Source organism: Acipenser ruthenus, chromosome 2 (genome assembly GCF_902713425.1).
Source record: "Acipenser ruthenus chromosome 2, fAciRut3.2 maternal haplotype, whole genome shotgun sequence".
Classification (NCBI taxonomy): domain Eukaryota; kingdom Metazoa; phylum Chordata; class Actinopteri; order Acipenseriformes; family Acipenseridae; genus Acipenser; species Acipenser ruthenus.
This window is the reverse complement of record NC_081190.1, coordinates 32,537,857-32,554,673: the sequence shown is the minus strand read 5'-3', so window position 1 is coordinate 32,554,673 and position 16,817 is coordinate 32,537,857. Positions and strand designations below refer to the sequence as shown.

General features: G+C 37.0%; 1 protein-coding gene across 6 annotated transcripts in view; it reads left to right on the top strand.

Moving 5' to 3' along the window:
• LOC117409457 (CBP80/20-dependent translation initiation factor) overlaps positions 1-16,817 on the top strand; it is a 139,804-nt gene that overhangs the window by 24,250 nt on the left and 98,737 nt on the right. For all 6 annotated transcript variants that reach the window (XM_034015549.3, XM_034015550.3, XM_058994209.1 and 3 more), the window contains exons 4-6: positions 9,302-9,424; positions 10,975-11,048; positions 16,390-16,494. In XM_034015549.3, coding sequence (XP_033871440.1) covers positions 9,302-9,424; positions 10,975-11,048; positions 16,390-16,494 — 302 coding nt within the window. The remainder of the gene's footprint in view (positions 1-9,301; positions 9,425-10,974; positions 11,049-16,389; positions 16,495-16,817) is intronic.

The window sequence follows — 16,817 nt, the reverse complement described above, 5'->3', positions numbered from 1 at the left end:
GCAGTGTTAGGGGTTGCTAGGGTTTGCTAGGGTTTTCTCGGCAGGTGCTAGATTTTCCATTTTCAAATGTTGGCATCTCTGTAATTGTTCTGGAGTAAAAGTTAAAACTGCTAACAAAATTATTAACTGAAGATGATTGATAATAGTGTAGGTAAATGTGTAAAGCGGACCCAGTCTCTTGTGGTAAAAAGCTAAAAGAATGACCAGTTATTTTAAAATACACTTGGGAAGTAACATGTCGGAGTAGACAGGTTTGGAATAACAAAACACAACAAATTAAGGCGTCCTCTGCAAATCACTACTTAATAGACTTTGTCCTTGGTTTTGGTACCTGTCATTCAGTCATCTGTGCCAGTGTTTCCCAAACGTTTTAATTGGCAACCCAAATGAACACAGGAATAATGAACCCACGATCCAAAATGATTCACTGTTCAGATTTTTAACAAATACTTCCTAACCAATCAAAAAGCCACATTTCATTTATTTGTAACTACACTATATAAGCATTCAGGCTTTGGTAGTTTTACAGCTTGCTAAAATGATTGCTTTTATCAAATTAATTATTAGTAAAAAATGGTATTAAACTAACATATTGTAACAACGAGGCAGATGAACCTTGGGAGAAGGGGGGGGGGGGGGGGGGATGGGATGATGTCACTTCTACGAACATTCTCTCACACGACAGCCAGCTCAGGTTTTTGTGCAGACAACGGGACTGCAGCCAATCTCAGACATGCATTTGCAGGAGAGCCCCATGGGGATTGATGGACTATGTGGGTGCATTGATGGACTATGTGGGACGTAGAGACAACATAAAGAGAAGAAGAAAGAACACAATTCAAAATTGGCACACAATGCTAGTCTAAAAAAGATGACGACACGAGCTGAAACCTTCGTCTATTTATTTTAAGTCTAATAAGTGGACAGTATGTTAGTTAAAAGCAGCTACTTTCTTACATGTTTTACCTCACAATTTATTTTATTTTATGAATGAGACCAGTAGAGTTTAATAGCATTATCTTTTAATACAAAATATTTGTTTTTGGTGCCTTTCATTCCTTTACTTGTTACTCTAACTCTAGCCACTAGTACAGAACACAATGGTAAGGGAATAAGCCTCTTGTTTCTTGAAAGAAACAGGTATATGTGCACATGTGTAACATTAGTGCTGTGCACATATGTGTAACATTAGTGCTGTTTCCTTCACTTTCGTTTTCCTGCAGGGCTGGCACACCCTTTTAGCTCACAAACCATATCCCAGTCAGGGGGTGGGTCTGTGACTTTATCTGTTCTGTGACAGCATTCTGCTGACTGAACAATGCTCTGTCAGGTGAGGTTGTAACGCAGAAATAAAGGAGGCTAGAGTCCTCTTCAGTAAAATAATACCTGCTTTGTGCAGCGCGGATTGCCGTACCATGGCATGGTTAGACATCTTTCAGGTAAGCAATCCTCTTGTTAAACCAGTACATTGTAAACCTTTTGGTTCATCCAAGTGCAGCTTTATAGTTAACACAGTGTGTTGTGTCCAAGTCGTGGTTTGGTAAGATTCCTTCATGTCTTTGTCCCTTGAACTGCTGTGCCAGTGCTGCCCTGTGCATTGCCTTACAGCAGTTTATTTAGGTCTTTCTCTACTGTGAGGCGAACGGGTTGTTACTCTGCGAGATTGTGTTACCAAATCAGAATTAACACCCTTTCATTTTTGTAATCTGTATTGAAGCTTGGATACTGACTGATGAAATTGTTTTATTTATTTATTTCTAAACAAGGGTAGTTCATGGATTACAAATTGCATTAAAATGAACACATTTTTAAAAACATAGCAATGTCTTACCTTGCCATGTTATCAACTACCATGTAAAATACAGTATGGTATACATAATCTGTTAAAGGAACTCTATTTGGTGGCATCACTCCCTGTGGCAGGGCAAGAGCCCTGCCAAGGCACGGGGTTATATATGTGGGAAGTAGTGGGTGGCAGGTTAAAATCCTCCCTGCAAACACATGTGGGAATGTGTCAGGAGCCTTCAATTGAATAAATGTTTAAATAATGAATTAAGGTGGTCACGGGTAGTGAAATAATTAGAGGTAATGTTGGTGTTAGAGTTGTGGTGAGTGGTTTTTTTTGTGTTCTGTGCTGTGCTGCGTCGTTTGTCCTGTGTTATTTACACCTTGAGTGTTTTGTATAGTACTTTTGTTTTGGCCCTTGTGCCGGTTATTTTGTTAATGTGTTTTGTTCTGTGTTCTGTCTTGTGTTTGTTTATCCTTATTATTAAATACACGCATCAGTGCTTCACTTGCAGTATTGTGTCTATTCTCTTCCTGGTCTGACGTCACCCCCAAGCCATCCAGGGTGATGCTCTCCTAGGTTGTTAGGTTGTTGGATCAGATTAGGCAATGCACACAGGATGCTCACGCATACAGTATAAACTAACACACTTTTAAGCACAGAGACACAGATTCATGCACTTAATGTACTGCTAATATATTGTTCCTAAATTGGGTCACCCAAGAGAAGCCTAGCACTAGATTTTCAATGCACTATATATTGTTACTTGTGTTACTGGGGTGGTGTGACAGGGCAGAGGCCCTGCACGTTTAAATATATGCGTCTGTGGCTGGCAGCCATCTTGACTCAAGTAGGGGAACAGCCTGGAGCCAAGATGACCACCCCTTGCACAGCCACTTGGTTTTAAGTAAGGTAATTGGTTTGGTGTGGTGTCTTTCTATGGAGGTGGATTGTCTGATTGATCAGCCTGTGAATGCTAGACACGCAGTTCCTGGTTGACAGATCAATCAGTCAATTAACCACCTGGAGAAGACACCACACCATTTAAAAATGGTGGTGGAGAGGGACGGCAGTGTAGAGAAGTTGGGTGAATTGCTGTAAGGTATTTCAGAGAAATATTGTATCTAAAAAGAAAATAATTTTGCTTAGTTAGTTCTCAAAAGAAGAGCTAGGCTTTTGTTTTGTTTTTATTGTTTTTGGCATTAAATTGAAGTTGAGCACTAAAAGACTGACCGTCCCAGAACCTGAAGCGTGGTATTTGTGAGCAGTGGTTTGCCATTCTGACACAAGTACCCACCACGTCACAGGTGGTTATGTTTAATAACTCACTCAATAACAGACCCCTAATTTAGTTAATAGGGGATATATTGTTTTATTTTTATGTATTGGGGCGTAGGGGGATTTCAGAATTGTTGAAAATAAAAATTGTATTTATAGTTGATTATACTCCAAGTGAACCACTGGAGCAACCAGCTTAGTTGATGTCCGGCCTAGTGCCAAACTTGCCCCAATACTGTGGTAGGTGTGACATATTGTCACATAAATAATTCTCCCACCATTAAACATTTGTCTGAAATAGAGAAGATTTCAAAAATTAGACTTAACTTATATGAGTGGAATATGACTCATATAAGTTCATATAGATTTCAAGCTTTACAAAATGCACTGTACTTTAGCCAGTAACCTGCAGCAGGTGCTGATTTACTACTGTAAGTTCATTGTCTTATGCTGGTACTTTGCACCTTTTGGCATATCAAAAGACTGAACGGTGTTACATAAGGTCAGGCCGAAACATAAACACATGATCAGGAGTAAAATAGAGAAAACATCCACTAAAAAAGGATGGCTGTTTTTTAAAAAATGTAGTACTAGAGGTGCAAAACAATTACATCCCAAAAGTAGATAAATCTAAATCTAAAAAAAAATGGTTTAATAGATCAATTAAAAAATATATTCAGCAAAAAAAGCACTTTACAGAGTGTTTAAAAGGGACAAAAAACAAAGTACACAGAAAGTACTTTGAACTGCAAACGCAAGTCAAAAAGGAAGTTAGAAAGGCCAAGACATAGTTAGAAATGAACATTGCTAAGGGGGCTAAAACCAATTCCAAAATGTTTTTTCAATAATATAACAGCAAGAGAACATTCAAAGAGGAGGTTAAATGTCTAAGAGATAAAAATGGCAAAATCATAGACAAAGAAAAAAAATAGCAAATATATTACTTTTCACATGTTTTTACAAAGGAGGATACCGACAACATGCCCCACATGTCAACCTGTTCCTATCCTGTTTTAAATAACTTTAGCATAACTGAGGCAGAAGTGTTAAAGGTACTGGGAGCTCTTAAAATAAACAAATCTCCTGGGCCGGATGAGATCCTCCCAATAGTACTCAAAGAAATGAAAGAAGTTATTTACAAACCACTAACCAAGATCATGCAACAGTCTCTTGACACAGGGGTTGCACTGACTGACTGGAGAATTGCAAACGTAATACTGATCCACAAAAAGGGAAACAAAACCGAACCAGGTAACTACAGACCAATAAGCTTGACATCTATTATATGTAGGGCTTCTGATTTTCGGTTTTAACCAATAAAACCTGATAAAACACCCCCGATACAAAAAAAAAAATGAAATCGGTGGATAGCCAACAAACACCGGAAAAACGGTGGAAATAGTTAATCAATTCTCGTTGACTTTACCCTTTGACCATTAAAAAATAAAACCTACTACAAAAATAATAATAAATACATTTCCCAGTGCTGCTGGGCAATGTCCCGCCTTCCTGACTTGCATCTATCATTGATTCATTCTGAATACTTTAAATCCACCCCCAACTACTGAGTGACAGCACATTCCTGCATTTCTATTGGAGACTCCGCTGGCGAGATTTAAAACGAGATTACAATCAGGATGGAGGCTTGCTAGCGGGATTTAAAGCTGTATTACAGTTAAGATACGGAGGATTTAAAACAGAATTGTGGCGACATGTACAAAAACGCCTCCAGACAAAAACCCCAGAAGAATGTGATCATGGGGATTTCATTGTGGAAGACAGCAAAGTAGGTACAACTTAAGTGTGCAAGTACTGTCAAGTTACTATACATGTTTTGACAGAACCCCCCCCCCCCAAAAAAAAAAAACAAAAACTCTCAAGCATTTTGGATAGTAACCGAAAACAAAACAAATTACCTATATGGTAACGGTATCCTGGGAGACGGTCAGCATGGTTTTAGGAAAGGGAGATCGTGTCTAACTAACCTGCTTGATTTTTTTGATGATGCAACATCGACAATGGATAATTGCAGAACGTATGACATGGTTTATTTAGATTTCCAGAAAGCTTTTGACAAAGTCCCACATTAAAGATTAATTCTCAAACTGAACGCAGTAGGGATTCAAGGAAATGCATGCACATGGATTAGGGAGTGGTTAACATGTAGAAAACAGAAAGTATTGATTAGAGGAGAAACCTCAAAATGGAGCAAGGTAACCAGTGGTGTACCACAGGGATCGGTACCCAATAATGTTGTTGAAGCTGACACCCTGGGATCCTTCAAGAAGCTGCTTGATGAGATTCTGGCATTAATAAGCTACTAACAACCAAGCGAGCAAGATGGGCCGAATGGGTCAGTTTTAATGTACTGTGGGTTCTCGCCATAGATTTCCTGTCCCCTTTTTATTTGTATGTATAGCCACTGTGATGCAGGGAAAATAGTCTCTGCACTGTATTGATTTTTTGATTGATTGATTGCCAACTACAATTACGATTCTTATAAACTGTGGTTTGAAGGGTCATACATTTTGAGCTGTCTAATAAATATCCTTGCCCTCTTAGGGTGTTCTGTGTTTAGTGTGCATTGCAGTTAAACTCAGGTTCTCTTAGTCCATGAGTTTATCACCTGTTTTTTTTGGAAGTTGGCTTTGAATTGTTGGATCTTAAAATTGTATAGACCCCCCTGTAATGTTTACAAGAAACACATGATTTTACCTTTGCTGTATCCTGTGTTGTCCATATTGTGGCAATTTGTTTTTCAACATATATCCTCCATTTTTTTTTTTTTTTTTGGTTTTGATATTTTTATTTACACGTTATGCTCCCTGCAAATGACAACTGGGCCATTCAGAGTAAATCATAAAACATGTCAACACTTGTTAGTTCTGTTTTAGTATTTGTGATATTTGTATAATGTGAAATAATGTATAATGTGATATCTTGTAACAATTGTAAGTCACCCTGGATAAGGGCGTCTGCTAAGAAATAAATAATAATAATAATAATAATAATAATAATAATAATAATAATAATAATAATAATAATAATTTGGTACATCACCAATGAAGTCAAAGGACAGTTGCATTTCGTAATGTGAATTGTTTTCTAACCCCTGCTTTAAACCTGTTTGTGTCATACACACACAATTGCCCTTGTTATGTACGGTTTTAGTGCAGGTATTTTAAATAAAAGACAAGGTGGGGAATGTGGTGTATGTGTAGGAGAATAATCAATGTGACAAGGTGTGATATTTCATAATGCTTGTGGTATTTATGCATTCTATCCTACACAACTTTTCTTTACTCTTGTTCTCTGCTAAGCCTTTACAAATGACTGCTGGTTCATTGTCCCTACTCCTAGTCTACAGTATCTGCAGTCACCTGATCTCTCTCTTCCTCTGTTGCATAGGGACCCATGCTCACAACAGCTCAGCAGCACTGGAACCACATTGGCTTCCATTTTTATTTAAGATTAATCTTTCATTGTGCAAAATGAACACGGAAAAGCTCAATTTAAACTAAACTGTAAAGTTTTATTTCTACTTTGAACATCTGAAAATGATTAAAAAAAAAGTATAATGGCCTGCATCAAACATGTCACTTTTTACCGTCAGTACTCCTATTGCTTAGCAATCATAAAAGTCTTTGCAAGGTAACTGTGTCAAATTTGTGCACCAAACATTCCTTTCCTACTGTGCTGCTGCTTCTTGTGCCCATGCATATTTCTCTACAGAGCATATCTTTCTCAGCAATGGTTGGTCGCTCAAAGTAGCTCTGAAAGTCTTTGCAAGATGTGTGCCTGAAGTTGTGCTGTACAAGCAGGATCCCTTTGAGAGACCCAGCAGTCAGGTTGTTCCTTTCCTTTGCCAACTGGCTTTGCATCAGAGAAAGACCTTGCTCTACATTTGCACTGTGAGAGAGAACAGCAAAGAACTGTGCAATCTTTAACAGTTCTGAGTGACATTCAATGTTTTTGGACCTGTTGAAATATTTGGCCCATTTTTGGTGTGCTAATAAATTCTTGAACTCTTCACTTTTTCAACCTTCCACACATTTCTTGAGATTGCTGAACTAAGCAAAGCACTTATCTAAACAACAAGAAAACGAAGTTGGGAACTCGCCTTAGCTCGGTGTTTAAATTATCATCTGTGCCCTGCTGCAGTTTGACGTTCAAGCAACATCTACATATTTTAAGTGATTGGAAACTGAAACTTTCAAAGTACTTTTTTTTAATTATACCATTTTCTTAAATACCAGTACAGTACTAGTTGCATTTTAATGGCAAACTATTTATCTTGCATACCGGTATTTAAACCTCAGCATTTCCAGAAATATATATATAGACTACACCCTGGACAGGATGCCAGTCTATCGCATGGCAACTAAGGGGCAATTTAGAGAGGCCAATCCACCTAGCCAGCATGTCTTTGGACTGTGGGAGGAAACCGGAGTACCCGGAGGAAACCCACGCGAACACAGGGAGAACATGCAAACTCCACACAGACAGACCCCTGAGGCAGCAGCGCTAACCACCGGGCCTCCATCATTATTATTATTATTATTATTATTATTATTAATAATAATGAATAATAATAATAATAATATTTTAAGGGGAATTCTCATACCTCCCATTAAAATCTACATTATGCCACACTCGCTTTAGCATTCAGGGATAAGAGCACATTTTAACATAAAAACTGGAAGGTCTCAAACCTCCGCTGGTAAAAGTACAATTTGTCAACACAATACCTACCGGTAGTCATTTTGTTATGCAAATCTCTTTGATTTATTTGTGTAGGGCAACTGAATGAAATAATTCCAGTTTATTTACTTTATATTTATTTATGTATTTATTTATTTAGCAGACACCTTTATCCAAGGCTAGTTGCAAGTATTTCAGCTCAATACAAGGTTACAAGAACAATATGTATATAATATATAGGCCTATATAATTTCTTTTCAGTTTTTTCTAGTGCTGGTCAAAAAACCGAAAGCTAAAAAATGTGAAGTCAGATCTTTCTTTTGAATTGGTTACATGTTTTGACACATATATGTTTGACTCATTTAACAACGTGTGTTATATTATAGTTGTACCAAACAAGTGTTTTATTTTTGTTGTTTTGGTGGACGTGATGCAGGTATATTCTGTGCATACAAAAAAGAAGGGCTATCCTGTTATCCAGTTTCAGTTTACTATATTTTATATTACACAGTGCATTTATTTGAAGCAAAACTAAAGGATTGCAGAGCACGCTATAACGCAGTAAACCTGAAGAGGCTTTTGCCGATCACGAAAGACACACTCTTGTATTTGTCTATGAATGAGCCGCTGTATTTTAAGTCCCTCCTTTTTAAAAGCGTTTGATCAAGTTCTGATCCGATTCTGACCCTGCTCTGAAGCAAGATCAAGTTAGGATCAGATTTTGGGCTCAAACTGGCCCCAGTGAACAATACAGCCGCACGCCGTCTGTGCAGGAGTGGCGCTGTTAAAGCATGCCGGGAATTGCAGTTCTGCAAGAAAATCCTCCCGGGCGGAGATCGGAGGCCCAAAAGAGAACATGTCCGGGGAAAAAACTGACGTATAGTAACCCTGTATTAGAAGCATTTACACTGTATCTGTTAGTCATGTGACTTTTTACATTCCATAAAGACCCACTGCTTTGAGACAATGGCTTCATAATCGGTACACAGCTGTGTGCTGCTATTGTCTCAGTTTGTGGGTGTCATACAAGAAAAATCTACCCTTTTTCCCCCCAGTTATTTTACAAAACTGTCAAATCTCAGAAATCATTTGAGGCAGTGACTTCAGGGTTATACAGACTCTACATGCTAAATGTGTTGGTGGCTATGACATTGGCATTTATTTATTTTTTATGTTATGAAAAACAAAATCATGTAGCTATGTTCTTAATGAAAAGAAAAATCCATTGATGAAGCAAAATCAAAATATGAAATCAAGTGTACAGTAAGTACCAATCTTTTGAGTGCTTGAGAGAAAAAAAGACACAAACATTTACTGATATCAAACTTCCCTGTGCTGCTAGCAATTCCCTCTGTGCCTGTGAGCAGCGGCAGGGCCGAGGTGTTTTAAGCATGGAAGCGTACAGGCTGCAATCTTTCTTTCATGCTTTCTTTTTTTTTAAAATCCAAATATAACTAATCAAATTATTTTACCAATAAAAAAGACAAAAGTTGATTAAAAGTCATTCTCTAAATGAAAGTGGTGCTTTCTTTGCAGGACGAGTGGGAGCACAGTAGCAATGACAGTACTGGTTCAAGACCCAGCTCTGGTTCAAGGCCTGGGTCTGGATCTAGGTCTGGTAGCAGAGGACGAAACAACCAGTTCAGGACCACAGGGAAGGTAATATGTCAGTTGACATAATTTTGCGGAACTTTTGGCTTTTAACAGACCATATGATGACTACTTTTGGCTTAATCAAGTATAAAGACAGTCTTAATATGTAGACCTACGAATATAATGTTTTATGATACTGTAATGAATATGACATTCAAATCCATGCACGTGGTTTACAGTATTGGTCAAATATGCAGTGTGGGGTAGAATAAGGATTATTGCATAAAAGATAACTGCTTATCCAGTATTGATACAACTTGGTAACACTGTTCTTTAATCCATGTAATCAGAATCTTGGGATATGTGGCCAAACCAGTCCAACAGTCTGTCCGTATGACTTGCATTTTTACATGTAGGTCATGGTGATCTACTTTCATTCTACCGATGGATCACATTTACTTTTTGCAATTGTGACAGAGAATGTGTGTTACTATATGTACTATATATATGTGTGTGTGTGTGTGTGTGTGTGTGTGTGTGTGTGTGTGTGTGTGTGCGAAATCAAGTCTTGCTATAGAAAACTATGAAAAGACTGAACCCCAAAAAGCTTTATTTCTTATCATTTAAGTACAATTGGACTTTGTACTAAAAATGTGTTGTATTGACATAAAGTAAATTCAGACCCCCTGGTTGGTGGTTGTGATAAAGACAGTAATTTTCTTACTCATAGATAACAACATAAGAAATGTTTGGGGACCATCAAGGCTCGTCACAGTACAGGAAATCTTATATAATTACATGTTACAGCATAGGTTGCTCTAATCGATTACAGGTCCTCTTAGACTTAATTAGCAGAGATTAAAACAGGTAGTTTACTACAGTAGCATATGTTATTGTAGTATCTTGCGCATATGGTTCAACAGACTTCAGTCTTACATTATCAGTGCATATTCATTAGTGCCACTGTCAGCAACAAAACATTAGCTTTAATACATTATTTTACTGTTTTATATCCTTCACCTTATGCTGTATTATGAGACTGATGATTGACAGGGTCTGTTGGGTTTTGGAATCTTCATAAAACAGTGTTCTAATTTGGAGGCTGTTGATTTGAACGAACTGCGTATGCCTAGATGACGTTTTTAAAACCTTAATATCTCTCTTAGTTTAACATTTTTTTTCTCTTTGGATTGACAAAAGGCTTGATTCCTGTTTGTGGTCCGTGCCTGTGCTGAATGGCATGTTTATACTTCTCACGGTTTTTGAGCCATGGGTGGATGAAAAAAAATGGTCTGAAACACAGGAATTTAACACATTTTTAGGCACCCCCTTTAACTTGAAAAGTACTCAAGAGAGTTAAGCCATGTCGTTTATTATGGGAGGTTTGATGCAATTTAACTATAGTGCTACCATGCCTCTAATTATCAAAAAAAACAAAAAAAAAACATTGGTGTTGGTGGATCTAAATACAATCTCTGTTTAGCTAAGTAAAATAGAGCCTGTTTTGTACTATGTTATGAAAAATCTTTTAAGCATTGTTCTGTCTCAAAAAATGGATGTGATTTAGATCAATTGAATAGACCCCATTATGTATTCTGTTTTTTGTTCCTTTTCAGAATGGAAACAGAGAGAACTCCTTTGACATCCTTGGAACAGACATTTGGGCTGCCAATACATTTGAGTCTCATGGGTAAGACATACTGTAGATGTGTTTTCACACCTTTTCTCCCCGGTTCTGTAATGTGTTTGGCTTTATGTCTGTTGATCTTTACACTATATGTCTCTTTGCAGTTCAGCATCAAAGTTGAAAAAGAATGAAAAATACATCAGCGTCCATTTCTAACCAAATTTTAACCAAATTCTGCCATTGCATGCTAATCAGGATCTAAGCAAGGTTAAGCCTGTTCAATTAAACAAGAAAAAAAAAAAAACAGGTTAGAAAAACAAATCATTGCAGGTATTATTATTATTATTGTAAGATAAAAATACAGTGACTTTGGTTCTAGCAAGTACAAGTATGACAAAATACGATTCAATGACGGAGCAGATAACAGTGTCAGTGATAGTTACATCAGGATATAATTAAATACAAAATACTACAGATTAAATAACACTTGACAGATTACAGTACTCTAAAGTGCAGGATTAAATGCAGTAAAATAGGGGGCAGATAAGAGCAAGTAAAGCACATTTAAGGAAGAGTGATAAGTGTCCAGAGGGAAAAGAGGAGTTCTACACAGTATTTCTAAACTTGTATCTCTGAAATACACGTGAGGATTAATAACCCCAAACCCCTTTTTCTTGTGACATTGTATGTAAGCATAGGCCTCTAAACCTGGAGATAGGACTCAAAACCTTAACACCTGGATTGTCTGGCTCCCTGGTTTGCCTGGTGTGGTTTACGTACAGAAAGCTATCAGATACTTGAAAAGTTAAAGTTGCCAGTCCACACTATTGCACAGGTGTAGTGGAAAGGAAACCACTGTCCGGCCAAATGATGAGTTGTGTTTCTAATAAAGCTGTAGATCTGTTAGGACTAACTCCACTAACTCCTTGACCTTCCTTGATAGCCTGGTTTTATGGTCTGCATACAGATAGTGAAGCTGATTTTCCACTGTAATGCTCCAGCTGTATATAATTAAGCAAGTAAGGTGAAATGTGTCCCTTGTACTGAAGGATTTTCATGTCTTTATTTTTAGTGTTCAGCGTTTCCGGTTTATTCCGAATTTTACTGAAATTACAGGATTTTTTTTTTTAACTGAATGTCAGTTTTTTACTGATTTATACCCGATTGTTGTCTACTATTCAATATTTTCCTGGTACTATTTTCTAGGAAATACAGCCCTACACGTTTTTGTAGGATACAGCAGGTACGTTTAGACATCAGAGGGTCAAATAACGTTCAAACGTGGTTCTCTGTCACTTCACAAACACATTATCACCTGATTATTTGGCTAATCGAAGTCAGATTTTTGTGGCAATTGCCGGGCGTGGTACTAACGATCTTGATAAAAAACGAAATTGAAATACATGAAAATATAATATTTTTAGTGGATGAGGAATTGGGAGAAAACGTAAATCAGTTTATGAATATTCAAAAGAAAACAAATGTTTTGAAGTATACAAAAAGCAAAAATAGCAGAAGTGGGTCAGAAGAGGCAGAGGACGCATAGCGCAAATACTGCTGCACTGAGGTAGATTTTCAAACTGACAATAAAAAAACATACTGAAAAATAAGTGACACATTATTATTATTATTATTATTAGTTTATTTAGCAGACGCCTTTATCCAAGGCGACTTACAGAGACTAGGGTGTGTGAACTATGCATCAGCTACAGAGTCACTTACAATTACGTCTCACCCGAAAGACGGAGCACAAGGAGGTTAAGTGACTTGCTCAGGGTCACGCAATGAGTCAGTGGCTGAGGTGGGATTTGAACCGGGGACCTCCTGGTTACAAGCCCTTTTCTTTAATAACAAGAAAGTGAACAGAGACAAGCAATCAATTTCTGCAGCTTTTACACACGCTTTAATAAAAGAGAGTGCAGAATGACTGTACTGTCCATCAGCTAAAACACTGCGTAACGCCGACAATCTTAATCATAAATATTTGACAGAAAATGGTGATGCTTTGGTTGATAAACTTATGGAAAGCATTGATGGAAATGTCCAGTGTGATTTTTGACGTGTCTGACGATGGCTTGCGCCATCCAGTTCTGTCAGTTTTCATTTCTTTTTATGATTTCAAGACGAATAAACCTGGCTTGTTTTGTGCTGATGTCACGTTATACCTTCTGCAAATACTATTTCCGTCAGACTCAGCACAGCGATTGCCCAAACATTCGCAAAGTACCAACTAATTTGGGAAAATGTGACTTCGACTTGCACAGATCCTGCTTCATTATACATGCCAGGGTCATTAAACTTTGCATCATATTCCACATGCAAAGTGTGAATACTGAGGTTTTTCCACCCTGATTTTTACTGATGTTTCAATTAAAAACAGTGTTTTAATGATTTTTATCCCTATTTAATATATGTAAAATAAACTAGGAAATTGTTTTAAAGATAAAAACCGAAAATGCAAAACACTTATTTTGTAACTGACATTTTAGTGCCCCCTAGTGGATGGTAGGAGTAGTAAGGCCTCTCCTAACTTGTTTGTCGCAACTGCTTGTCAAACATGTTGTCATTCTGGTCACGTTTATCTACATGTGCATGTGTTTTAACTTTATGTTGTATTGAGCTTTCTATATTATGTCAAGGTGCAAATTCTAGTCCAGTAAGACATGAAATTCTACGAGTAGAGATCCCAGTTGGAGCCTCAACCTGTATAAACTTCAATTGCAGTATCTACTGGCAGAATTTAACTCCTTCAAACTGAAATTCGTACCACTACAAGCTCATATCCTGGATACAATGTTTCCAGATTGGGAAAAGTTGAAATACTAGCAGTTTTTATTTAAAAGCGAGTGCCAGTGTAACAGGCTTCAGAAATATCTGTTTGAAATATCTGTTGGCTACATAGTTTGGTAAGTTTAAATTGAACCAAAACCGTCTTCAGGGTACAGGTTTTAAAATGGGTAGCTCAAAAAAGAAAAAAAGTGTATGTGAGCTTAAATCTTTAAATTATAGTGTACAGACCGTGCAAATACAAACACTTAGCAATTTGAAACCATGTTCTGTGATTTATAAAATGGACGGTGAAATACAACAGTAGAGAAGTGCTCAAAAGTAAACATAACTTCAAAATGTGCAATCATAACACACACATATATATCTATGTATTAGGGGTGCAACAATTAATCGATGTATCGATTTATTGATCATCTGTCCTTAAATTTCCAGAGCTTCAATTACATTTCAGTTAGAAATTGGAACTTAGTCTCCTGTTGCCGGTTTGCATTAAAACCTTGAGTGTGTGACAGTGCGCTTCTTTTAGTGCTAGTACGGTAGATTAGCACGTTGCTAGGATACACACTTTAGGCCTCTACATTCACGTTGACAAGCCAAATCAGAAGTAGGCATATTGTATTCACGTTTTCTTGATTTAAAAATGAAGGCAATATGTTTTTTGTTTTTTTTTTGGTTTGTTTTAAATCTACCGATTTTACCTTCTTTTGTTTCAAAGCATGTTGTGTTTGGATTATATGGCAATATTATACAAAAAGAAGCTGAGTTTAGTACGGTAGTTAAATTAGTCCTGATTTGTGAGATTATTTAAAATGTTTTTGGACATAAAATGTTAAGTGTTGAACAACCATAGTTCAGAAATGACTTCTGTTAAAATACAGTATTTTTTTATTACTATTACAATGTTAAAGGGACACCTGATGCGGATGCACGCTTATTCTTTTCAGTTGTTAAACTCAAGTCCTTTGTATTTCTTTTTTTATAATCGGAAGTGTTCTAACTTGAATGCAAGTTGTGCCTTTTTGTTTAACTGTTATGCACAACAGTGTTTTTAGTTATTGGATCTTCTGTTAAAAAACTAATGTTTGATCTTTATTTTGAAAAATATATAGATAGATAGATAGATATTCAACAGTTTTGATCATTGTCACAAGATGGATGCACAGCGGTGGCGACAGGGATAATTGGAGTAATATCAGGCTAAAATTCCAATATAGAGTCATTTTGCAGTGATGGGTTTAATGATTTTGCAACTGGCAGCTGGAATCTTTAAAGAACCTATTATTTTATAGATAATATGTCAAATGTCATTGTATTATCATTTTAACCAATATATGTGTTTCTATAGAAACTCCAAAGGGATTCCCACAGATATAATTGGCAAGTCTGGCAGAAGAAATCCCAATCTGGAAATATTCTATCCAAGATTTGAATTTGTACAGGTACAGACTCCAGTTAGGATCTCTACCGGTAACATTTCTAATCGTCCAGGCAGCAACACATACAAGCAAGAGCACAAACCCACTAAACCACTGCACAAGAGGGCACTGGGGCTTTTAATCTTATATTGAGCTTAAAATCTGTAACACTGCCTGTTACAGTTTGCCCAATACAGCATGTAAAGTGTACATTTAGTTGACACTTATGTTTTTAGGATGTTCTTGGTTAGCATAGCTCATTTACTATATCCTCATTTTTGAAGATACAGTACAAAACTTTAGAACTGATTATATAGTATTCTGACAAATATTGTCAAATTCAAAATGTTACTGAGATCGTCTGATTATTTGCCTGCATTTATTTAACAGATGAGCAAAGCGAAGTGGATTAAACAGCTACAGTAGTCTCCATGTATAGGAACACCTCCTAAGAGAACACTTCGCTTAAGAGAACACCCTTGTGGTGAAACAGATTTTTCCCCATTGTAAATGCTCCAGCTAAAGGAACAGGAACTTCACTTAAAAGAACACCTTCTTGGCATCGATAGCGATTCGTTCACAATGGATACAGTACTGTTTTGTAACCTGATAACTCATCGTCATCAAACTTAAATTAAAGTGGTTTATTCAGTCTTTTCAAGTTACTTGTCATCGCGAGATTGTTTTGAGGCACACTGATTGGTTTATTCAATCTTTCAAGAACCGGCGTCACCAAGCTATTTGTGTTTCCTGTTCTGGTGCGTTGCTTCACCATTCCGTTAAATAATTCTGTGCACATCTTGAATATTGCTCCTGTACAGGTTTTCATAATTAATCTAGAGCTACTGCTGCATTTTTTAACGTGTGTAGGGGTGCTGTGTTAATTTAGTTTGACAGTTTATTATCGTTAGTTTTTCTGTTACTTTTATTATTATAGTTTATTAACATGCAGTTGCCTATTGCTTTTCTCATACTTATTCTATTAATTTCATATGTTGATGCACATGTGTCATGATGAGTTATAAATATTGATTTATTTATTGATTCCTATTGTGTCTGGTGATAAACTCCGTCTTAGAGAACACTTCGCGAGGGGTGTTCTCTTAGCCTGAGACTACTATATGTGGATGCCAAAGCAGATTGCTGAAGAGATGTAGTTTGTATTGACAAGAAATACTAAATACCAATTTTCTTTTCAGTGGAGCAACATGGGATCTTCAGCCTGAGAAACTGGATTTTACTCAGTTCCACAGGAAACCCATTCGGGCAACACCAAAGCACCTCCCTCACATTGACAGAGAAGGGTAAATGAATACTTCATATATATAGAGCACTGAGGGAATTGATTCCTGGTCTGGATTTAAACCCAGGTCTCCAGAGATGAAAGGCTAGTGAATTAGCCTCCTGTGGCACATTGCCGCCCTGAAAACATTATTGTTAACAAGATATGTATGTCTAGCTCTTAAACATTCGGTCCTGCTTTTGTATTCTGTTCTTTGTTTGTCCTAAGAGCACAACCTAAGCCAAGCAGATTTTTGCCTTCATCGTGTTAGTATTTTGGCTAACATTTTTAAGTTTAATATGACAATTGACCCTCTCTCTTATGGTTATGACCCTCTTCCTGCTC